General features: G+C 37.3%; 1 protein-coding gene across 5 annotated transcripts in view; it reads right to left on the bottom strand.

The window, feature by feature from the left end:
• Positions 1 to 297: 297 nt before the first annotated feature.
• The window catches only part of gtf2e1 (general transcription factor IIE, polypeptide 1, alpha), a 49,548-nt gene continuing 30,504 nt past the window's right edge, over positions 298 to 19,341 (bottom strand). For all 5 annotated transcript variants that reach the window (XM_043700985.1, XM_043700983.1, XM_043700988.1 and 2 more), the window contains 3 exons: positions 13,025 to 13,226; positions 10,332 to 10,561; positions 298 to 4,700 (listed from right to left, as the gene is read on the bottom strand). In XM_043700985.1, the coding sequence (XP_043556920.1) occupies positions 4,285 to 4,700; positions 10,332 to 10,561; positions 13,025 to 13,226 (848 nt within the window). In that variant the 3' untranslated portion in view covers positions 298 to 4,284. The remainder of the gene's footprint in view (positions 4,701 to 10,331; positions 10,562 to 13,024; positions 13,227 to 19,341) is intronic.

Genomic DNA, 19,341 nt, shown 5'->3' with positions numbered 1-19,341 from the left:
TTTTGCTCCACAGATGCTGCCAAACCACACTGAGTTTTTCTAGCACTTTATTATACCGCTTTTTTTCTTTTCTACCATATCAATCTCACTAAATTTATTTTCAACACACCAAGTCTCTTTAAAAAGGTTTCTTATATCATTCTCCCCCCTCATGCAGGATCTCCCTACCCCTACTTCTGCTTGTATATTATGAAATTTGTCAAATCTCTTTTTGTATTACTTGAAAACGGTTTTAATTCAGCAAAAAAAAAGACAGGTGAAATGAGATTTTTTCCAAAATAATTACTGACACAATAACATAATACAAAACTTTTATTTCCAAATAAAACTGAACAGAAAGCACCAAGTAAAATACACTGGTTATGGTTTTGGTTCTAAAAGGATATTTTCTTAAATAGAACAATTTTATTTCTAACTGTGGATAATTCACCACTTTTGAGAGACAATGTTAAACTGAGTATGAATTTATTAATGATATTGGACACAAGGCGAAGTTAGGCTGTCTTTTTCTCCACATCTTTTTCAAATTAGTCCTTTATTTATTTCCAGCCTGAGAATGCACAGTGTTTTAGTATCCTTTCCTCCATAATCCAGTATACTTGAAACAATGATTTTTGTATATAGAGGAAGCGAGCTAACAGAACAAATCTTCTGGCTTACACATCAAGAAAAAAACCACACACCTGAATTTCTAAATAAATTTTCAATACTCGTGGATCCATGTACATCTATAATGGTAAATCATCTTTACGCACAGGACTAAGCACAACTGATTGATTTCTATAATGCTGGTTGAGAAAAATAGAGAAGTCACGTTTGAGAGAATCTGAAACCCTAATTCTAGTTCCTTCACCATTGATGCAGCCAGACCTGTTGAGTATTTCCAACATTTTTTCTGTCAGGATGCATGTCCAGTGATGGAGGCCAAGTGCTTTCATTTTTTATATCAGGAAGGAAGCCAGAAATCTGCCTTTATGAATTTAAAACCAGTTTGCATTTATTCACTTGATAGTATGGTACAATCTAAAATTGTAATAAGTGGTATTTGTACACTGTATGCACAGTATTAGGGATAATTTTTATTGGAATGAGACTAAGGCATTCAATTTGGCCGCATAAAAAAAAATTCAATTGACTTTGTGACGTGTATTTAATTTGTGTAAAACCCACGACTGCAGTAAAAAGCAGCAATTGACTTTGTCATTGCAGTACTTGATATTTGCCACTGGATGCTGCTAGGAGGTTATCTACCTACTCCAGCACACACAAATTTTACAGTGGCCATCAGACTTGTCAGGATTCTTGATTCTTGCCTGGTCTAAATTCCTTCCCCTCAACAATGTAGACCTGAGGCATTGATAATTTAATTGAATAACTGCTATGATCAGCAATTGTTATTGCAGTTTTTATTCCCTTTAGGCATTAAGCTCACAATCAGAATAGCACCAATGGATTATTTCAAGTACTTTTGCACACCAGTGAAAGAAACTTAGAAAATTCACAATGGAGGCGATTATTCCATAGATGTCAATAGTGGAAAACTAACTCCAAAAAGTAATTTCTGTGAGAAAGAATGAATAATTCAGTCATATCCAATTAAATACATATATACGACACAAAAGGGTTATTTAATGCAAAACAAATTTAATCATAAATGAATTTGACTTAAGCTGTTGAATTAATAGGATTGGCCAAATGCCACCCTTCATATCTAATATTTATGACAAATGGAAACAATAACAGTTGTCTGCAAATCACTGACTGTAGACACCCATACAATAAATATTGCATTGCTAACAGCACTTAACAGTGGCTAGTTCATGCATGAAAAGAACATACAGTTCACTGCACAGGTGTAACATTTCATAAGATCAGAAAAGAATGTTCCCTTGCCATCAAGCAAGAGTTTCTTCGAAATTGGCAGAAATGGCATCAATGCCTTTTTATGACTGTCATACGTCATACGACAAAGTGCATTACCAGCTTCAGAAAATAACCTAATATTACACAGAAATTAAATTGTGTAGAATAGATGATACAAAAACAGATAGTAGGATGCTAATTTGAAGATGTGTTTCCAAGATTCAGGTTACATCACTACTCCAGGATTAAAAAAAGTTTAGTTTTAACCTGAACTTTCTGAATTAGATTACAGCATTGTAATCTATTTTACATACTCACTGGCCTGACAAACAGTAATAAAAATACACTGCATGATAAGACAATACTCTTTATAATACGTCATCTCCTCCCCATTAGAAAAGCTTTTTTAATGTTAACGAAACAGTTATGACTTGGCAAATACATCCTCTAGTTTTCCATTGCGTATATTTCCATTATCCTCATTTGTTTCACTCAAACCAGTGGTAGATTTCAAGAGATGGAAGGTTAAGAGTCGATGAGATTTCCTTTCTTTTTAATAGGCTGTCATATTAACCTGGCTGCAGGACCAAAATGCAGATCCGCAATTACAATATCTGTCTGATATTCAAAAAGATTTCCCAGTAACATGGTACATGCAGCTATGGGCTATAATGAGTTTTGAAAGGACTTGTGTTACATTGACTCTGATTTAAATGAAAACAAGAGGGAACACACAAATGAAGGTTAAGGCTGTACATTTCATTCTCTAACAGAAAAATTAGAATAGCTAAAACAATAGCAAAATACTGCAGGTGTTGGAAATCTGAAATTAAATGTATAAAATGCTGGTAACGCTCAGTAGGTTAGACAGCAAAGAGAAAAACAAAGTTAATGTGCGAGATTTATTTCTTTTCTCCAAAGATGCTGCCTGATCAGAGTATTTCCAGCATTGCGTTTACAGTATTTAAATCTATTTTAAAACTTAACTTTACACTAATCATCTGCTGCATAGAAACCAAGAGAATAAAACTGAACTATTTTAAAACATAAAATGAAGTTCTGCCGCTGGAGCTTGAGAAGGCAAAACACATTTAAGACTACTTTCTCACAGTCTAAGAATTTAAACTTTGTCCCTGATACTTATGACAGAGTCATAATGGTTTGGCACTTGTCCAGCTGATTTTAAACTGCACTACTCTATACTTATTACACTTAAAATATTTTCATTTCAAGTAAAAGCTACTAATTTCACTTAGATTCAAACAAAATCATGTGATCAATTCTTTTTTTGAAGGTGATAACTTCTAGTGGTAACATTTCACTAGAAGTTCACTAAGTATCCGCACCTTGACACTGAATACTTGCAGCTGTCTGACCACAGAGGACATTTCAACTGGTCGTAATCCTCACCTGTCACCTAGATGTACACACTTTCAGTAGAGACAACTGAGTAGGGATCAGAAGCAAAAGCATTAGCTGGTTTTCAGATAATTAAGCTGGGGCTCTGCAGCTAATTAAGCATCTTACCTACTGTTCCAGCTGAGATCAACTAACTCAGCAACAGGTGACAATTCAATCTGGAACATTTCTGTTCTGCATGGCAGGAGGAGACTGAACCACAGGAGCAACTAGATTGATAATATTTAATGAAATATTTTACAAGTTCAATCTACATTTGTTTTACCTGCAAATATCAGAAATACAACTAACTTACAGTTCCTCTGCAGTGATATAGTTCACCCAGTTTTAACAAGTCTCTATGTTTTAACATTTGCAATAAGCAAGACTAAGAGCAAAGTATTCTTTAAAAAGAACCAAACACAAACCTTGTACCATGGGACAAATATTTCATTTGATTCTATGATTTACTGCTGTGTTTGGTAGTTCAAGTGAATAAGCTACTGATTTCTAACCAACAGGTTCCAAGCTTAAATCCCATTGCTGCTCAACATTTATAATTTGCCCGTTGTCACAGATGGACAAATTTTATTGGTAATTATCCATAAAGCTTGATGAAGCACAAGGGGAGCATGTTTCTACCTGGCAAGGGCCAGTCCACTATCCAACAAAACATTTTTTGTTAGTTGAACAGGACATATCATTGCCTCATTCAATTATTCTAGCTCAAAGGGGTTTCATTAATTTAAGTGTCATCTAGAAAGGAGGGAACAATGCAATAAAAACAAGAATCCTGTGAAGTCCATAGCTTTAAAAATTATCAGGCACTGCGGCCTTTTAATCTCTTAAAAATAATACTTATGATTTGAAATACTTCCAAAATCCAGCCTGTAATTTTGTTTGGAAAGCAATGCTATCTCATAACAATTTGGCAGATACAATTAAATTTATTGAAACACTGACTAGTAAAACCTTAAAATCTACAATGATGATTTTAAAAATGTTATTGTATTATGACAATGGTCAGTCATACATCTCCTGGAACATTCTTTGCCCCATGGCAATATATACTTCTTTCTCTTCAGCAGTCATCTGTGTCACTAGCTCAACGCACTGGCTGACCTGGCTATATGAATATGGCTGACCTGCTACCATCACAATTGGCTCATCCTCCACTTCTTCAAATTCTTCATCCTCTTCTGCTGCTGCCGCTGGGAATGACACTGTAGGTGCCTGTGGTCGAGGTGATTCATCCTCTGATTCACTAGTATCACTCTCTGAATCACTGGCATTTGAAGTTGGGATTGCAGCAGTTGCAGCCACAGTTGCAGATGTACTCTTCTTTTCATGGATGAGCAAGGTTTGCATGACTTCTTCATTTGCTTCCAATGGATTCCCTTTTCCCTCACGGTCATGGTATGACTCAACATCGTTATTACCTACAATACACATAGCAGTGAAAAAGTGTTTTTAAAAATGGCTTTCCAAAAAGGTAATTCCACACAGTTCATTTACACCTATAGCAAGTCCAAATATGAATAGCATGACTACAGCTGCTTATAAACTTTAAAGATAACGACAGGGCAAATATGTAGCATTAATGAGCTGGCAGTCTTTTCTTCCTTATTTAGATAGTTCTGGCTTAATCTCTCCCAGGGTGGTCCAAAGTGCTGCTCTATTAAAGTCAATGAGCTGCTCCAAAATGTTCACATCCTCACCAACACACTGCTTTACCAGAGCAGTGAGATAACAGAGAGATAACAGCCACACCAGTGTCAATGATAAAAATAAAGTTGACAAAAATCAAATAAGATAACAAATAGAAAATAAATTACTTATTTTTAAAAGGAGAATTTCAATCTTCCTCTTAAACATATTTTCTAATCAATCTTTTCAGACATGTTATGATGCACTGCTGGAGTAGATGGGACTTGGGCCTAGAGGTAGGGACACAATCGTTGTGCCACAAGACCACTCTTCCCCTGCCTAGTTTAGCTATTTTCTAATCAGGCAGTTCAGAGATGCTATTCCCCGCCTATGCAGCAGGTGACTCAGCTGCTATATTCAAGAGTATTCTACATATGGCTATAATTTTAAACAATTTTGGGCAAACTGATCATGTTCAGCATAATTTATTAGCAAATGCAAATCATAGGAGCTAAACAATAGCCTCAACATTTGCTGAGTGCAAAATGATGAATCTACCACTTAGAAATGGGAACACAGCTTAGTAATGTGCAGCATTGTTTGTATCTCTACAAGGTCAAAAATCTCACAACACCAGGTTATAGTCCAACAGGCTTATTTGAAATCACAAGCTTTCGGAGCACTGTTCCTTTGTCAGGTAGTGAAAAAAAGCACACAGACACAGAATTTATAGGCAGAGAGATCAGTGTCAACAGCTGAATAGCAAGTGAAGGGATGACTGTAATCCGATTAATTAAGGCAGAGAGATAATTACTAAAAATTAAAAATAAGGCGGTGCTGGAGACAAACCAAATGGCTGGAAAAACATGATAGGTATAAGAGTTGTATATTGATGGTCTAACCAAAATAATAAGTAATCCAAACAAACTGTACAAACTGAATAAGGCAGGGAGCTAAGTTATCAAGGTGTCAAAACAGGACAGTAAGGAAGATTTTACAGATACAGAACAGTATGGTGGGGTTACATGTAGCCAGACATGAACCCAAGATTACAAATGAGTGGGCTCATGGGTATGGATCTTGGCTATCGGTTTCTGCTCGGCAATTCTATGTTGTTGTGTATCTCAAAGGCTGCCTCAGAGAAGACTTACCCAAAGAACAGAGGCTGCATAGCCTTTAATGCTGAAGTGCTCCCCGACTGGAAGAGAATATCCCTGTCTGGTGATTGTTGTGCGATGTCCATTCACCTGTTGTCACAGCATCTGCATGGCCTTGGGGGATCCTTGCCTGCAGCGCATGACGTAGACAACACTGGCTGAGTCACTTGAGTATCTGCTGTGTATGTGGTGGGTGGTGTTCCCACATGTTATGGCAGTGTCCGTATTGATGATCTGACATCTTACGGAGATTGCCATGGCAGTGTTGCTTGGTGTTGTGGTCAATGTTGTCCTGAAGGCTGGGTAGTTTGCTGTGAACGATAGTGTTTAAGGTTTGGCGGTTGTTTGAGGATGAGAAGTGGAGACGCAGGGATGCTCTTGGAGAGATATTCATAGTCGTCAATGATATATTGAAAGCAGCGAAGAAAATGGCATAGTTTATCTGCTGTGAGGGAATACTGGACGGTCGTGTCCTGTGTCTGTCTTCTGTGGAGGTAGTGCAGTTTTTCGCTATGGCATGTCGGAACAGGCGATTGATGAGTTGAGCATCATATCTTGATCTTATGACAGTGTCTTTCAGCATCTTTAGGTGTCCATCGCGTTCCTCCTTTTCTGAACAGATCCTGTGTACATGCAGGACTTGACAGTAAGGGATGGCTTCTTTAACATGTTTAGGATGGAAGCTAGAGAAGTGCAGCATCGTGAGGTTATCTGTTGGCTTACAGGCGTCCTGGGACCCTGTGTGAGAACCTCTCTGGCTATGTTGAGGGCATCTTGAAACCCACAGTACAAGGAACCTGCAGCTTCTATCGTGACCCTACAGACTTCTTAGAGAAACTCAGCACTGACAGACCAGTTGAACCAGGAACATTCCTCATCCCAATGGACGTTTCTCCACTCTACACCAGCAAACGTCATGATGATGGCATTGTTGCAAGAGCCTCAGTACTCAACACCAATAACTGCCAATTTCCAGGCACCATCCTACAACGCATCTGCTTGATCCTCGACCACAACGTCTTCACCTTCAACAACCAGCTCTTCATCCAGACACACAGAACAACCATGGGGTCCAAATGTGGCTTTCAGGCATAGGTGGGAATGCAGATTTGAATTTACTATCAGATTACTGAATGGCAGAGCAGGACCGAGTGGCTGAATGGCCAGTAAGTGCTCTTAACTCGTTTGCTGCTAAATATGTGTAAATATATACCAGAGGATGAAATTCCAAAAGAAAATGAAAGCACTCTGAATTACTGCTTTGTGCAATCCCAGTCACCCTGAATCACCTGTCTCAGCATTGAGCAACTCTTTGCTTTTATGGTAAATTAATGTTGAGGGCCTATCAACCCCAGTCAAAACTTCATTGGATGCCTTGCCACCCAACATTATCACCACTGGTTTACAAGACACCCATATTGAAACTGAAGAAGCTGTTTACTATCACATAGGTGACACGGCAGCTCAGTGGTTAGCACTGCTGCCTCACATCGCCAGGGTCCCGGGTTCGATTCCTGCCTTGGGTGACTGTCTGTGTTGAGTTTGCACATTCTCCCTGTGTCTGCGTGGGTTTCCTCCCCCAATCCAAAGATGTGCAGGTTAGGGGAATTGGCTATCTAAATTGGCCATAGTGTTAGGTGCATTAGTCAGGAGTAAATGTAGGGGAATGGGTCTGGGTGGGTTACTCTTTGGAGGGTTGGTGTGGACTTGTTGGGCCGAAGGGCCTGATTCCACACTGTAGGGAATCTAATCTAATCTAAACATCAAAGGCTTTAGTCTGCTGTACTACTCCCCTTATGATAAACGCAGCCACACCATCTAGACTTAATCCAACATTGCTGATGCTGCCACCTTATCAACACGGCTTTGAAAGTTAAAATTTGATGATTCAAGCTAATACTGATCAAGCTAATACTAATGCAATTAGTTCATTTTTTAAAAGTCTTTCAGTGTCAGCTATGATTCGGTTGATAGCATTCTCACCTCAGAGTCAAAAGGTTGAGAGTTTAAAGTCCCACTTCAAAAGACTTCAACATGAAAATCTAAGTGGACACTTTAGTACAGTACTACAGGAGTGTTGTGCTAATGGAAGTATGTATTACAAATGAAATTTTAAACCTCTCAGATGTATATAAAAGATCCCATTAATATTTTAAAGAGGAGAGTTTCCATCAGTATCCTGCCTAATATTTATCAATATTTATTCCTCTGTTGATAAAACTAAAACAATTTTATATGTCCATTTGCATATTGCAGTTTGTGGGAGCTTGGTACGCACAAATTGGTTTTCATGCCTCCTACAGATTATAGTGACTGCATTTCACAGGTTATAAAATGCTTTCAGACATTGAAAGGTTATGCTGCCCCTTACGTATTACTTCAATGTGCTTAAGTTTGGAGGACTGGGGATACCTTGATTTGTTTTTTTTAAAATGAGGTCAACACAGCAAATTGGAACTCTTTTGATCTTCTGATAGCTGCTTTTTTTTCAAATAGAAACCACAGACTCAGACTATGACTATTAGGTCCCAGTTTCTGCTTGGTGATTTAATGGGGTAGCTGGTGAAAAGCCAAAAGTGAAAGAAAGCTTCCCAGTTCAGCTCTCCTGTTTCTATAAAATACCTTCATTATGGGTCTAGTGTGATAATTGGAAGCCTGGTTCTGCTGCTCTTGCATTAGGAGCCTCTGAAAGTGTTCAACCCTATTTCTTGAATAAAGTTTGCAAAGGTCCATTTTGAAAACTGCATGTTTTAGCGACATCGGTCTTTGTGCAAGATCAGACTGACAGCCATCTAAACATCTCAAACTGTATACTTCTTGTATCCAAGAACTAAGATTTATTGGACAAAAGTGCTCTGTATAAGTGAAATGGCTTATATTTTCCCATTAGAAATTAAGTGTGATAAAACCAGTTTTGCATCTGAGTGAAATAAGTTTTGTTTTACGATAAATTAATTTTTTAAATGGTTGATGAACTTTTTCATTCTAAGTTTAAAGAAAGCAGATGATTCACCATAACAGGAATCGAGCAAAACAATTAAACATACATTGAGGCCTTTAGAGTAGCGGGATTAGAGTGAGATACAGAGCACTCCATCAATCTCTGTGATAACTGTTATAATGTAGGAAATGCAGCAGTTAATTGCACAAAGTATTTTCCTTGTGTTGAAAATTTTGCCACATTGAGCCACGGAGACATACAGCAAGGAAACCGACCCTTTGGTCTAACTCGTCCATGCCGACCAGATATCCTACATGAATCTTGTCCCATTTGCCAGCAAGTAGCCCATATCCCTCTAAACCCGTCCTATTCATATACACATCCAGGTGCCTTTTAAAAATTGCAATTGTACCAGCTTTCACCATTTCCACTAGTGGCTCATTTCATATATGCACCATCCTTTGCGTAGATAGTCGCCTCTTTGGTCCCTTTTAAATCTTTCCCCCTCATCCTAAACCTATGTCCTCCCCCCACCTCAGGGAAAAAACCTTGTCTATTTACCCTATCCATGTCCCTCATGATTTATAAACCTGTAAGGTCACCCCTCAGCCTCTGACACGTCAGGGATTTCAAAAGCAATACTCTGATGGTGTAGCGCTGTCTCAGTACTGCACTAGAGCATGAGCCTTGAACTCTCAACCTCTGATAAAGAGACAGGAGTGCCAGCACTGAGCCATGCTTGACTTCACTACATAAAACAGCACAATCTATGGAACACCATTTTCCAGGCCATTATGTTTTATCCAATGGATAAAAGCAAATTACTGCGGATGCTGGAATCTGAAACCAAAAAAGAGAAAATGCTGGAAAATCTCAGCAAGTCTGGCAGCATCTGTAGGGAGAGAAAAGAGCTGACGTTTTGAGTCTAACTGACCCTTTGTCAAAGCTTTGACAAAGGGTCAGTTAGACTTGAAACGTCAGCTCTTTCTCTCCTTACAGATACTGCCAGACTTGCTGAGATTTTCCAGCATTTTCTCTTTTATGTTTTATCCAATGAATGACTATAATTATAAACAAAGCTGCTGGATTCCTATTTGTCATTAACTTTTGTAACACAATACTGAATTAGCTTCGAATAACTTATATACTTTTTGAAAAATATCTTTAAAAATTAATACAGAAGTTTAAAAGAATTGGCTAACAAAGCGTAATCTTTACACTGAACAGCTAAAACAAGCCAAATTCCATGCTTCAGTACAGTCAGTACTCACTGATAAATTTTCAAACAAATCAGAAGAAAAGACAAAGTCAAACAGATATCTCACCTTCCACTTCTTCTAAATCTTTAAAGCTTCCTCGGACAGTGCTCTCCCTCATCCAGATTGGTCTCTCTTTAGCTGGCTTGCTATCAGATACAATTTTATGCTGAGCATCATGTTCTTCCATATTAATGATGACATTTTGAGTGTAGAGATCCTCATATGTAGGTCCTTTGTTTGCCCATGATTCTTTTTGAAGGTGTGTAGCTCCACTGCCAGCACCAAGTGCTCGTTGACTGAAAAGAAAGTCAGTAAATATTACCAATTATAAATATACAACAAACAGTCCAAGGAAATGTATAAACAAAGAATGAAAAACAAATGGAAAAACATGTTATGCTGCTGCACCTGTGTCCACATTTATTAGTTTCATGTTGAAGAAATTGAGCCTAGAAAAAAAGACTCCATATATAGAAATTTTAAACAGTTCTTGCTGAAAAATGCATGCCTTTAACAATCAGGCTATTTTCTGACTTCTGCTCATTTTCACTTTATGCGTTCAATCATGAACTGATTAAAGAAAAAATTTAAATTGCATTTATTTTTATCTGGATTTGAATTATACTGCTGTTCTGACGGCCTTAACAGTGATTAAGTTAAGGGAAATGCATGTGCTTCAGTTGCACATGATTCATTAGAATTAATATTGATAATACATACAGGTTTTCAACTAAATTACCAAAAATCAGATAAAACCTGAATATTTTTCCTCTTTTGGTTAAAAACTCTTGTGGATTCTTATACTTTCCTGATCAAATTGGAAGAAAAGTCCCCATAATATTTTAATGAAAGGTTAGAAGAATAATTCATATTACACGTTCAACTCTTGAACTCTCGAGTGAAATGTGAACTGTGGCTTCTTGATTCAGGGTTAAGTATGCTATTCATTAAGCCAAGCCAATAAATAAATGGCACAAAGAAGAACAATGGACATTTAGGGAAAGGGGGAAATATGAATAAATAGATTGATTAACAGAAGTGCTAAAAGCTTACACAGTGGAATACAAGAGAGAAAGTTAAGGTGAAGGGAATATATAGAATTAGATATGATAATAGGTAATGTGAAATTGTGAAATGCAAAAGACCTGCTAAAACTTCAGAAACATAAGATACTGAAGACATATTGAAATACAAAATATTATATACCTGGAACATATCTGCCTTAGGTTTATAAAACATTCAAATTTTTGCAATGAGCAGATCAACAAGATAAAAGATTTTACAGAACTTCCACAAATCTTTGGTTGGACAATTTTGAGAAGATGATAATCTCTTACAGAGGGATGAAAATGCTGGGTAGATTGAAGAAAGCAAATTAGGTTGCTTTCCAAATCTTAACTTGAAAATCTATAAAGGCAACTAATGCAGTGATTGACAAAATCAAAATCAACAGAAAAATGATTTTTAAGAAAATGAAGGAAAGTGGTAAGTAGATGTTCTTCAAGTTGAAACAGAACAAATAAAATATGATGATTTACAAAAGCAACATCAAGCAAAATATAACTCATAACTACTTCATATTGAACTGTTAAAAAAAATCCCAATTTTCAATTCAATTCTTTTATGGGAATGTCTGCCTCACTGGCAAGGCCAGAATTTCCCATGAAAAGGTCGTAGTAAGCCACCTTCTTGAAGTGCTGCAAGTGGTAGACTCAGCGCTGTCAGGAAGGGAGTACATAGCATTACTATAATAGTTTTAAGTTTCTACAGATGTCTCATATCTACACTGTACTCTGACAGACTTGTCTGCACTATGAACTGAAGCAAATTGTGTGCAAAGCATAAAGTTCACACTAGATTTGATGGGCCAAATGGTCTTTTTTTTTTCATTTTTTGATAGCTGGCAGACAAGAACTCAAAGACACATTATTTACATAACTAGGTGTCATGAAATGATTAGATAAAACTTATCAGCCTATATAATCAAAGAAAGAAACAATTGCATTTGTATAGCACTTTTCATGACCACTGGAGGTCTCAAATAACTTACAGTCAATGAAGTATTTTAAACAGTGATCACTTTTGTAAGCATTTCTTCAGTCCTTTGCACACAGCAAATCCATACAAACAGATATGTATTAATGAACAGCTAATATGCTTTTGAATATGGGTCAGAACACCAGGGACAACTCCCATGCTCTTACTCGAAATACCTCCATGGGATCTTTTATACCAGAACAGACTGATGAGGCCTCAGGTTAACACTTTACCTGAAAGATGGCACCTCTAGTAATGCAGCACTATCTCAAAACTGCACTGGAATTTTAGCACTGGTGTGTGTTAAACCCTGGAATGGAATTTCAACCCAGAACTAACCAAATTAAAGTGACTAAACACAAGATTCTATTTAAAAATTTTTTCACCTAGCGCTTTGAACATACTGAAACATTCAAATAAAAATTAATATATAATTTAAAAATAAATACTAAACCAGGATGATGATGATAGCCACTAAAGTCAGTCTTATATACGCACTTTCAGCTGAATTACTTTCCTCATTTTTAACCTAATGATATTCATATACTGTGCTATGAATATAATAGATTTATAGTACAGAGAGTCTGATTATGTGGGGAGATGAGTCTAAAGTACAGCCTTCATAAGTAAAAGCTGCTTAAAGTTCAACCTTTACAAGATTTATAAATCACTTTTATTTTGATAAAATAAAACTATAAAGAAAATTTAAATCCCAAGCTAACCTTGCCCGAAGTGATGGAATTTCTGTTGGTTCTGGCTCCAGGATTTCATAGGCCAAATTAATATCTTCAGTTTCTCGCAGTAGAGCATAGATTGGTTCAATCTGTTCATTAAATCTTGCCAACAGTGTTCTGGCATCCTTCTTTGGTAATGCAGATTCATCCTCTTCCACCTCAGTGTGACAGAAGGTGCATCGGAATGTTCCTACAAGGACAGAAAAGAATTTGCTATTAACATTCACCACATTATGAATGCCATGATGTCAGCGAATTATTAAAAATTTAACTCTAAAAATTTCTGTACCACTTGTTTTTCTGCTTCTGATAATTATGCTGAAGTTCAATGGGAAACAGTGGATCCAGTGACATTGTTCACAGATCAAGAGAACATGATGTTACAAATAAATCAGGAGAGTCAGGACACACATAATGATATCAAGTCAGCAGTCTTGAAGGCATCAAGAGTTGAGGTGTGCTACATGAGTGGTTCTTCTTTTGAAAGCCATAAAAATATAGATGGCTAATTACTCAAAAACTAAATCCTGCAGTTTCCTCTTTTTCATACTGCTTTCCTTGCTTTTACTTAATGTTTGACTTCTTTATAACTGCAACTAAGGTTTTAGCTGATTTTCTTCCATAATAATTCCATTATTTCCAAAAAGATAATCTGCAAGCTCAGGAAGAAACAAGCAATACAGAAGTATTTGATGTGTATGCCACATTCAATAGTTTCTCAATACTGGAGACTGCTGTGAAGGAATGATGACATGTTGAAGGATTGCAGTTTAAACCATGCAACCAAAGGTCAAAGAATTCAACAGAAAACAACTACAAAGATTAGAAATGTAGCTGTCATAGTCAGGCTGACTCCAGTATGTGTGTTGCTTTCCTGGTGCGAGAATAAATGATATCATGAAGAGGATATAGAATATGCTGCAGGAGGAAAGGAGTGAGCTAGAAGTTGTAGAACATGTCGGTACAGAGGACAGCAATTGAGGATCGACAGTCAAACTTTCAGAATCTACACTGGAACTTAAAAATTAGGACCCCAATGTTAGTAATCACTAGCTTACTGCCAGTGACATGCACTAGCAAGAGTAGGAACAGGAAGATGGCTACACCACAGTGCAAGAGATGGGGTTCCAATTCTTAGAACTTTAAGAGAGGAGACTTTGCTTAGAATGTTATTAGAGAACATTTGTGACATAATCTGGAATGAGAGAAGAATTATGCTGACAACCAATACAGAATTGTCAGTGGGCTCACATTGTCACACTTGCATAAATTGGACGCTCAATAAAGATGCTTAATAAAGCAAGAAATTGGATTCTGGGTATTCCAAGATGGAGAACAGGAAAAAATTGAGGCTGTAAGAGCTTCTCCTTTTTGAGGTATTTTCAGAGTTGGAGACGATTTCCTCGAATTCTATGAGCAGCAATTACTATTTTATATGTTGTTACATTGTTTTGGAACTTGGAAGAAAAAAGGTCAAAACAATGGCACTTTTATGGAATGAGCTGCCAGAGAAAGTGGTGGAGACTGGTACAATTACAGCATTTAAAAGGCATCTGGATGAATATATGAATAGGAAGGTTTCATAGGGATATTGGCCAGGGGCTAGCAAATGGGATTAGATAAGGTTAGGATGGTCGGTATGCATGGACAAGTTGGACCAAAAGGTCTGTTTCCGTACTGTGAATCTCTATGACTCTAAGAGACATATTAGTACTAGATATCCTGTTCTCTGCAGTGAGAAAGATGATGCACTGTATATCCATTTCATCTGTTTCAAGTCAACAAAATAGGTGATATGTATTCTCATTCATTTCAAGGAAATATCTTAACCAGAGTCAACCTGCCCTGTTTACTTTTTTTAAATTTAGCAATTAACTGTCAGCTATCATTAACTGGTGCATTTTCTATGGCAACACCTCAACCCGTCCTGACACGTGCATGACGAAAGCTTCAACAGAACATGACTTTTTTCAGCAATGCTCAAATTCCATACTAGTAAGTGACTATTTGTATACTCTTGAATTTTTAAAACACATGTCGTTTTAATTGTTGTATGTGCCACTATAGGATATACTCGTGTAAAGTCTTCTAGCAGCTGGTACTGTTGGGCTTTGTCACACAACAGTCCATTTCAGGCCTATTAGAGTTACCAGCCACTGATTGAAACATCAGTGGAGGGAGAAAGGGGGTGTGGAGGTGACGATCAAAGTTTCAAAGGTTTAAAAACCTTGGTTACTGCTCAAGGTGTACCTAAAATTTAGGATGTGGCTCTACAGTCAGATGTTGCTACTCACAATCTTGAATGTACAAAACATCCCTCTCCCCACCTCTTACTGGAGTGTAACACTAGAGCAAGTAAAAAAAAAATCTATGTTTAAACTTGATAAATAAGCATAAATCACAATACACTTCAGTTCAACATTATAAAGCAATGCAAAATAGCCTCAAAAGGTAACATAAAGGCATGGTCAAAAGCTTAGTCAAACAGGTAAGTTCTTGAGAGCTCTTGTGACATAGTTGTTGCATTCCTACCTCTGGGCCAGGACACTTGGGTTCAAGTACAACTATTACAGATCTGCATGTGTCTGAACAGTTTAGATGTGTATGGAATATGGAGGCCACAAGTTCAATCTTCACCTAGAGGGGTAAAAAAAGGTAGGTCCTAAGAAATATCTAAAAGTAAGGAAGCAAAATGGAGAGGTTTAAGAGATGCGATTCCAGACCTTAAGACCTACGGAGCAAAGACCGAGCTGCTAATATTGGAGAAAGCAAGATATTCCATAGCAAGAACTAGAAGAGTGCAGATATCTCAGAGAAATGTGGAGTTGGACATTTACTGAACTAGGGAGGGGCAACATTGTGGACAGATTTATAAAGAGAGATCAGAATTTTAAAATTAAGCCATTGCTAGACAGGCAACGTAAACACAGTTATTCTCCTCTATGTTTGTGGGTTTATTGAATCCTCAACTGCAGTCTCAAGAAGGACTGCGAGAGGACACAGAAAAATAGGAAACTTTGTTCATCTTATTTTCCCATATTCTAGAATAATATTGTGGTCTATTGATGAAACATTTACATTCCTCTTGTCACATGAATCAGAGCAGATACAGTTATTGAGAAATACTGCATCTACTGAAATATATCCAAATTGTGTAATTATAATATTAATTAGCTGTTGGCAGTGAACAGAACTTTTTGTTGACTTGATCATCATTGAAGTAAACAATTTCAGCACTACCAAATTTATTAGCAAATTTCTGGAGAACTTAAATGTGGAAAACAAAACAATACAAAACAGCAGCTTTTTGCACATTGACATGAAGTGCAGTGAAACTACAAAGCAGGATGGAAATAATACATTCATGGTGAAAGCTGAAAATGGCTTTCAGTTAAGAGGAAAAATAGAATATTTTTCTCAATCAGCCTTTTAAAGCTCTTAGAATGTATAACATTATACTTAAGACCAGCAGATAACAGGTCACATTAGTCTGTCAGGATGTGAGTTATACACTTTGCCATCTGTCTTTCATTTATTTTAGGACAGAGCCAGAATTTGTCAAATAAAGACACTGCACGTACTAGAGCTCCCCTTGATGCTGCTCTCCGCAGGAATGAAAGCATCAGTCCTTCTCATGTGCATAACAAAGTGAGAGGGACGGAAAACAGATGGTACAAACCCCAAGACATGCAACCCAGACTGCCGAGAATCCTGCTTCTTTCCCATCTGGAGAGTCTCAGCATAAAGAATAAACTGCATTAAGCTACAAATCTAACAGTATCTCTAAAATAATAAGAATCTGAAATACCTATCAGCTTGCATTGAACATGCTTATACACAAGCACAATGTGATATGCATATACATTCCATTTAGATAATGGATTCAATACAACACACTCAGCTAGCAAATTTAAGTGCAAACGAAACTTGAATTTCACAAGATCCAGTAACAGTACTTTCAAGTATTGCTGAAAAAAATGTTTCATCAAAGCTTTTCATCATTTTCAACATACATTCACCAGGACAATTTGAAAGAATACCAGCGGATAGGGGCGTTTGATATTTTTAGCAACAGAGGGTCAGTACTTTAGTGCTCAACATTAATGAGTCTTAAAGCTTTTGTCTGCAGACAACATAGGGCAGAAAATCCTCTGGACCACCTACAAGTCCTACTACATCCACTTGTCACCACAAAATTGTCTCGCTGCAATTAGTGAGAAGAATATTCTTCCTAAGAGAAACAATGGGGTGGTTTCTAGTTCCAAGCTTAAGAGTTTTAGTCTCATTTTGGATTCCATGTTCAGCCAGTTTTCTTTGTTTCCAGCCCCATCAGTATTGAAAATCTGATCAACCGTTCCATGTATCTTGCTTATTAAAACAATATTATTGCTACTCAAGCTTATGACAGGTCATGCTGTGCATGTGAGTGTCAGTCTGGCTGTTTGATATTAGGAAAGTGGTGAGGTGAGAGTTTTCTCCTCTCTAGTATGGTCTTGGTGCTGCACATCAGTGACATACATTTTGGACAAATCAGCATTAGCCTATTTCAGTCTCTCAAATATAATAATAAAATTTTCAGAGAACATTGAAATGTTCAATATTAACTAATGGAGGTAGAATCCCTTAAAAATGCCAACTGGTGTCCTTAAAATGAAATTTCTAGCAATCCCAACTTCTGGGAAAATGGAAAGAGTACACCTCAAAACCTTGGATACTTCAAGGCAGCTTTGCCTATGTCAAGAAAAAGGATCTCAGCTGCTTCCATTAAACATCTAAAACACTCAGCTTGGGGACTCTTGTGATACAGTGGTAGCCAGAAGACCTGGGTTCAAGGTTCACCTGTTCCAGAGGGGTGTAATAACATCTCTGAACAGGTTGATTAGAAAATAGTTTTTAAGACATAACAACTTTGGAGAAGCTGATTGGAAAATACCCAGGAGGTCTGGGTTCAAGTCCTATCTGCTCCAAAAGTGTCTAATAACATCTCTGAACAGGCTGGTTAGAGATTATAAAACTCTCATCATGGGCTCTTGTGGCACAGAGATAGAGTCATTACTGCTGAGCCAAGACACCCAAGTTTAAGTCCCACCAACTTCAGAGGTAGATAATGACATGACTGGATAGTTTAATTTTTTAAAAGAGTTGAGAAGTACCACTCTGAACCTGTGTAGAGCTACAATTATGCAGACAACATTTGTAAATAGAATGTTGTTCTAAGCCCTTATCAGGCTTTGCATGTAAATTGATCAATTGGAAACACCAGTGATTTGGGCTGGTGGATAATAGATAAAAAGTACTACATGTAGTTTAGTGATGGGAAAGAAGCCCTTTAGTTGTGTGTAAGAGCATTTTTGAATATAAATAGATACAGTATGAACTCGTGGAATATTGATAATATCCCTACCTCTGAGCCAGAGGTCCAGATTCAATTCCACATAGTCCAGAGATGTATATCAACATTAGAAAATTTCTAAAACACTCATTCTATGTGTGGTTCTTGAGGCACAGTGATAGTGTCCCTATCTCTAAGCTGAAAGGCCTGAGAACTTGAACCCAGTCCAAAGGTGTGTCATAATTTGATTGAACAGGTAGATTAAAAATATTTAAAAACTTGTCCTAGGGTTCTTGTATAGCAGTAGTAGTATCACTATCTCTGGGTCAGAAGGTGTGGGTCTCATCTATTCCAGAAGAGTGTCTAAATATCTCTGAACACATTGATCAGAAAATATATAACTATACATATCATGTTATGCACTGATATAAATCAGTAATATAGCCTCTAATAAACTCATCCTATTGACAGATCTTGTAGCACTGTGGTAGTGTCCTTATCCCTAAGTTTAGGTCCCACCTGCTGCTTGATTAGAAAATAGATGAAACAGATTGATTAGAAAATACATAAAACACTCATCATTGCCAGGGATTGATGGATGAACCTAGAACAGTCATCCTTTATTTTGTCCTGCCTCTCTGTAGTGATTTAGTATCATTAACGTAAAGGATCTTTGTATGAAGAGCTAAGATGATGTTGGTCAAGAAATTCAGCTTCCAAATTCATGCTTCTTGCTGGGAGTTGTGTTGTGTGGGCACCATATTTTGCTTAATCAACGAGTTTGGATAGGTTATGACATCTCTAGCAGGTGAGACTGAACTCAGACCTTCTGGTTCAGAGGTAGGAATATTACCATGAAACCACAAGACTCTCTGCTCACGTGGATATGGTGACAGATTCCAATTCAATCACAAAATACAATGCAAAATTGCAGAAATTGAATTTAGACAAGTTTGATGTAACCTGAATCGGG

This window comes from Chiloscyllium plagiosum, chromosome 12 (genome assembly GCF_004010195.1).
Source record: "Chiloscyllium plagiosum isolate BGI_BamShark_2017 chromosome 12, ASM401019v2, whole genome shotgun sequence".
NCBI classification, from domain to species: Eukaryota; Metazoa; Chordata; class Chondrichthyes; order Orectolobiformes; family Hemiscylliidae; genus Chiloscyllium; species Chiloscyllium plagiosum.
The sequence above is the reverse complement of the archived record's forward strand: the minus strand, read 5'-3'. Positions and strand labels throughout refer to the sequence as shown.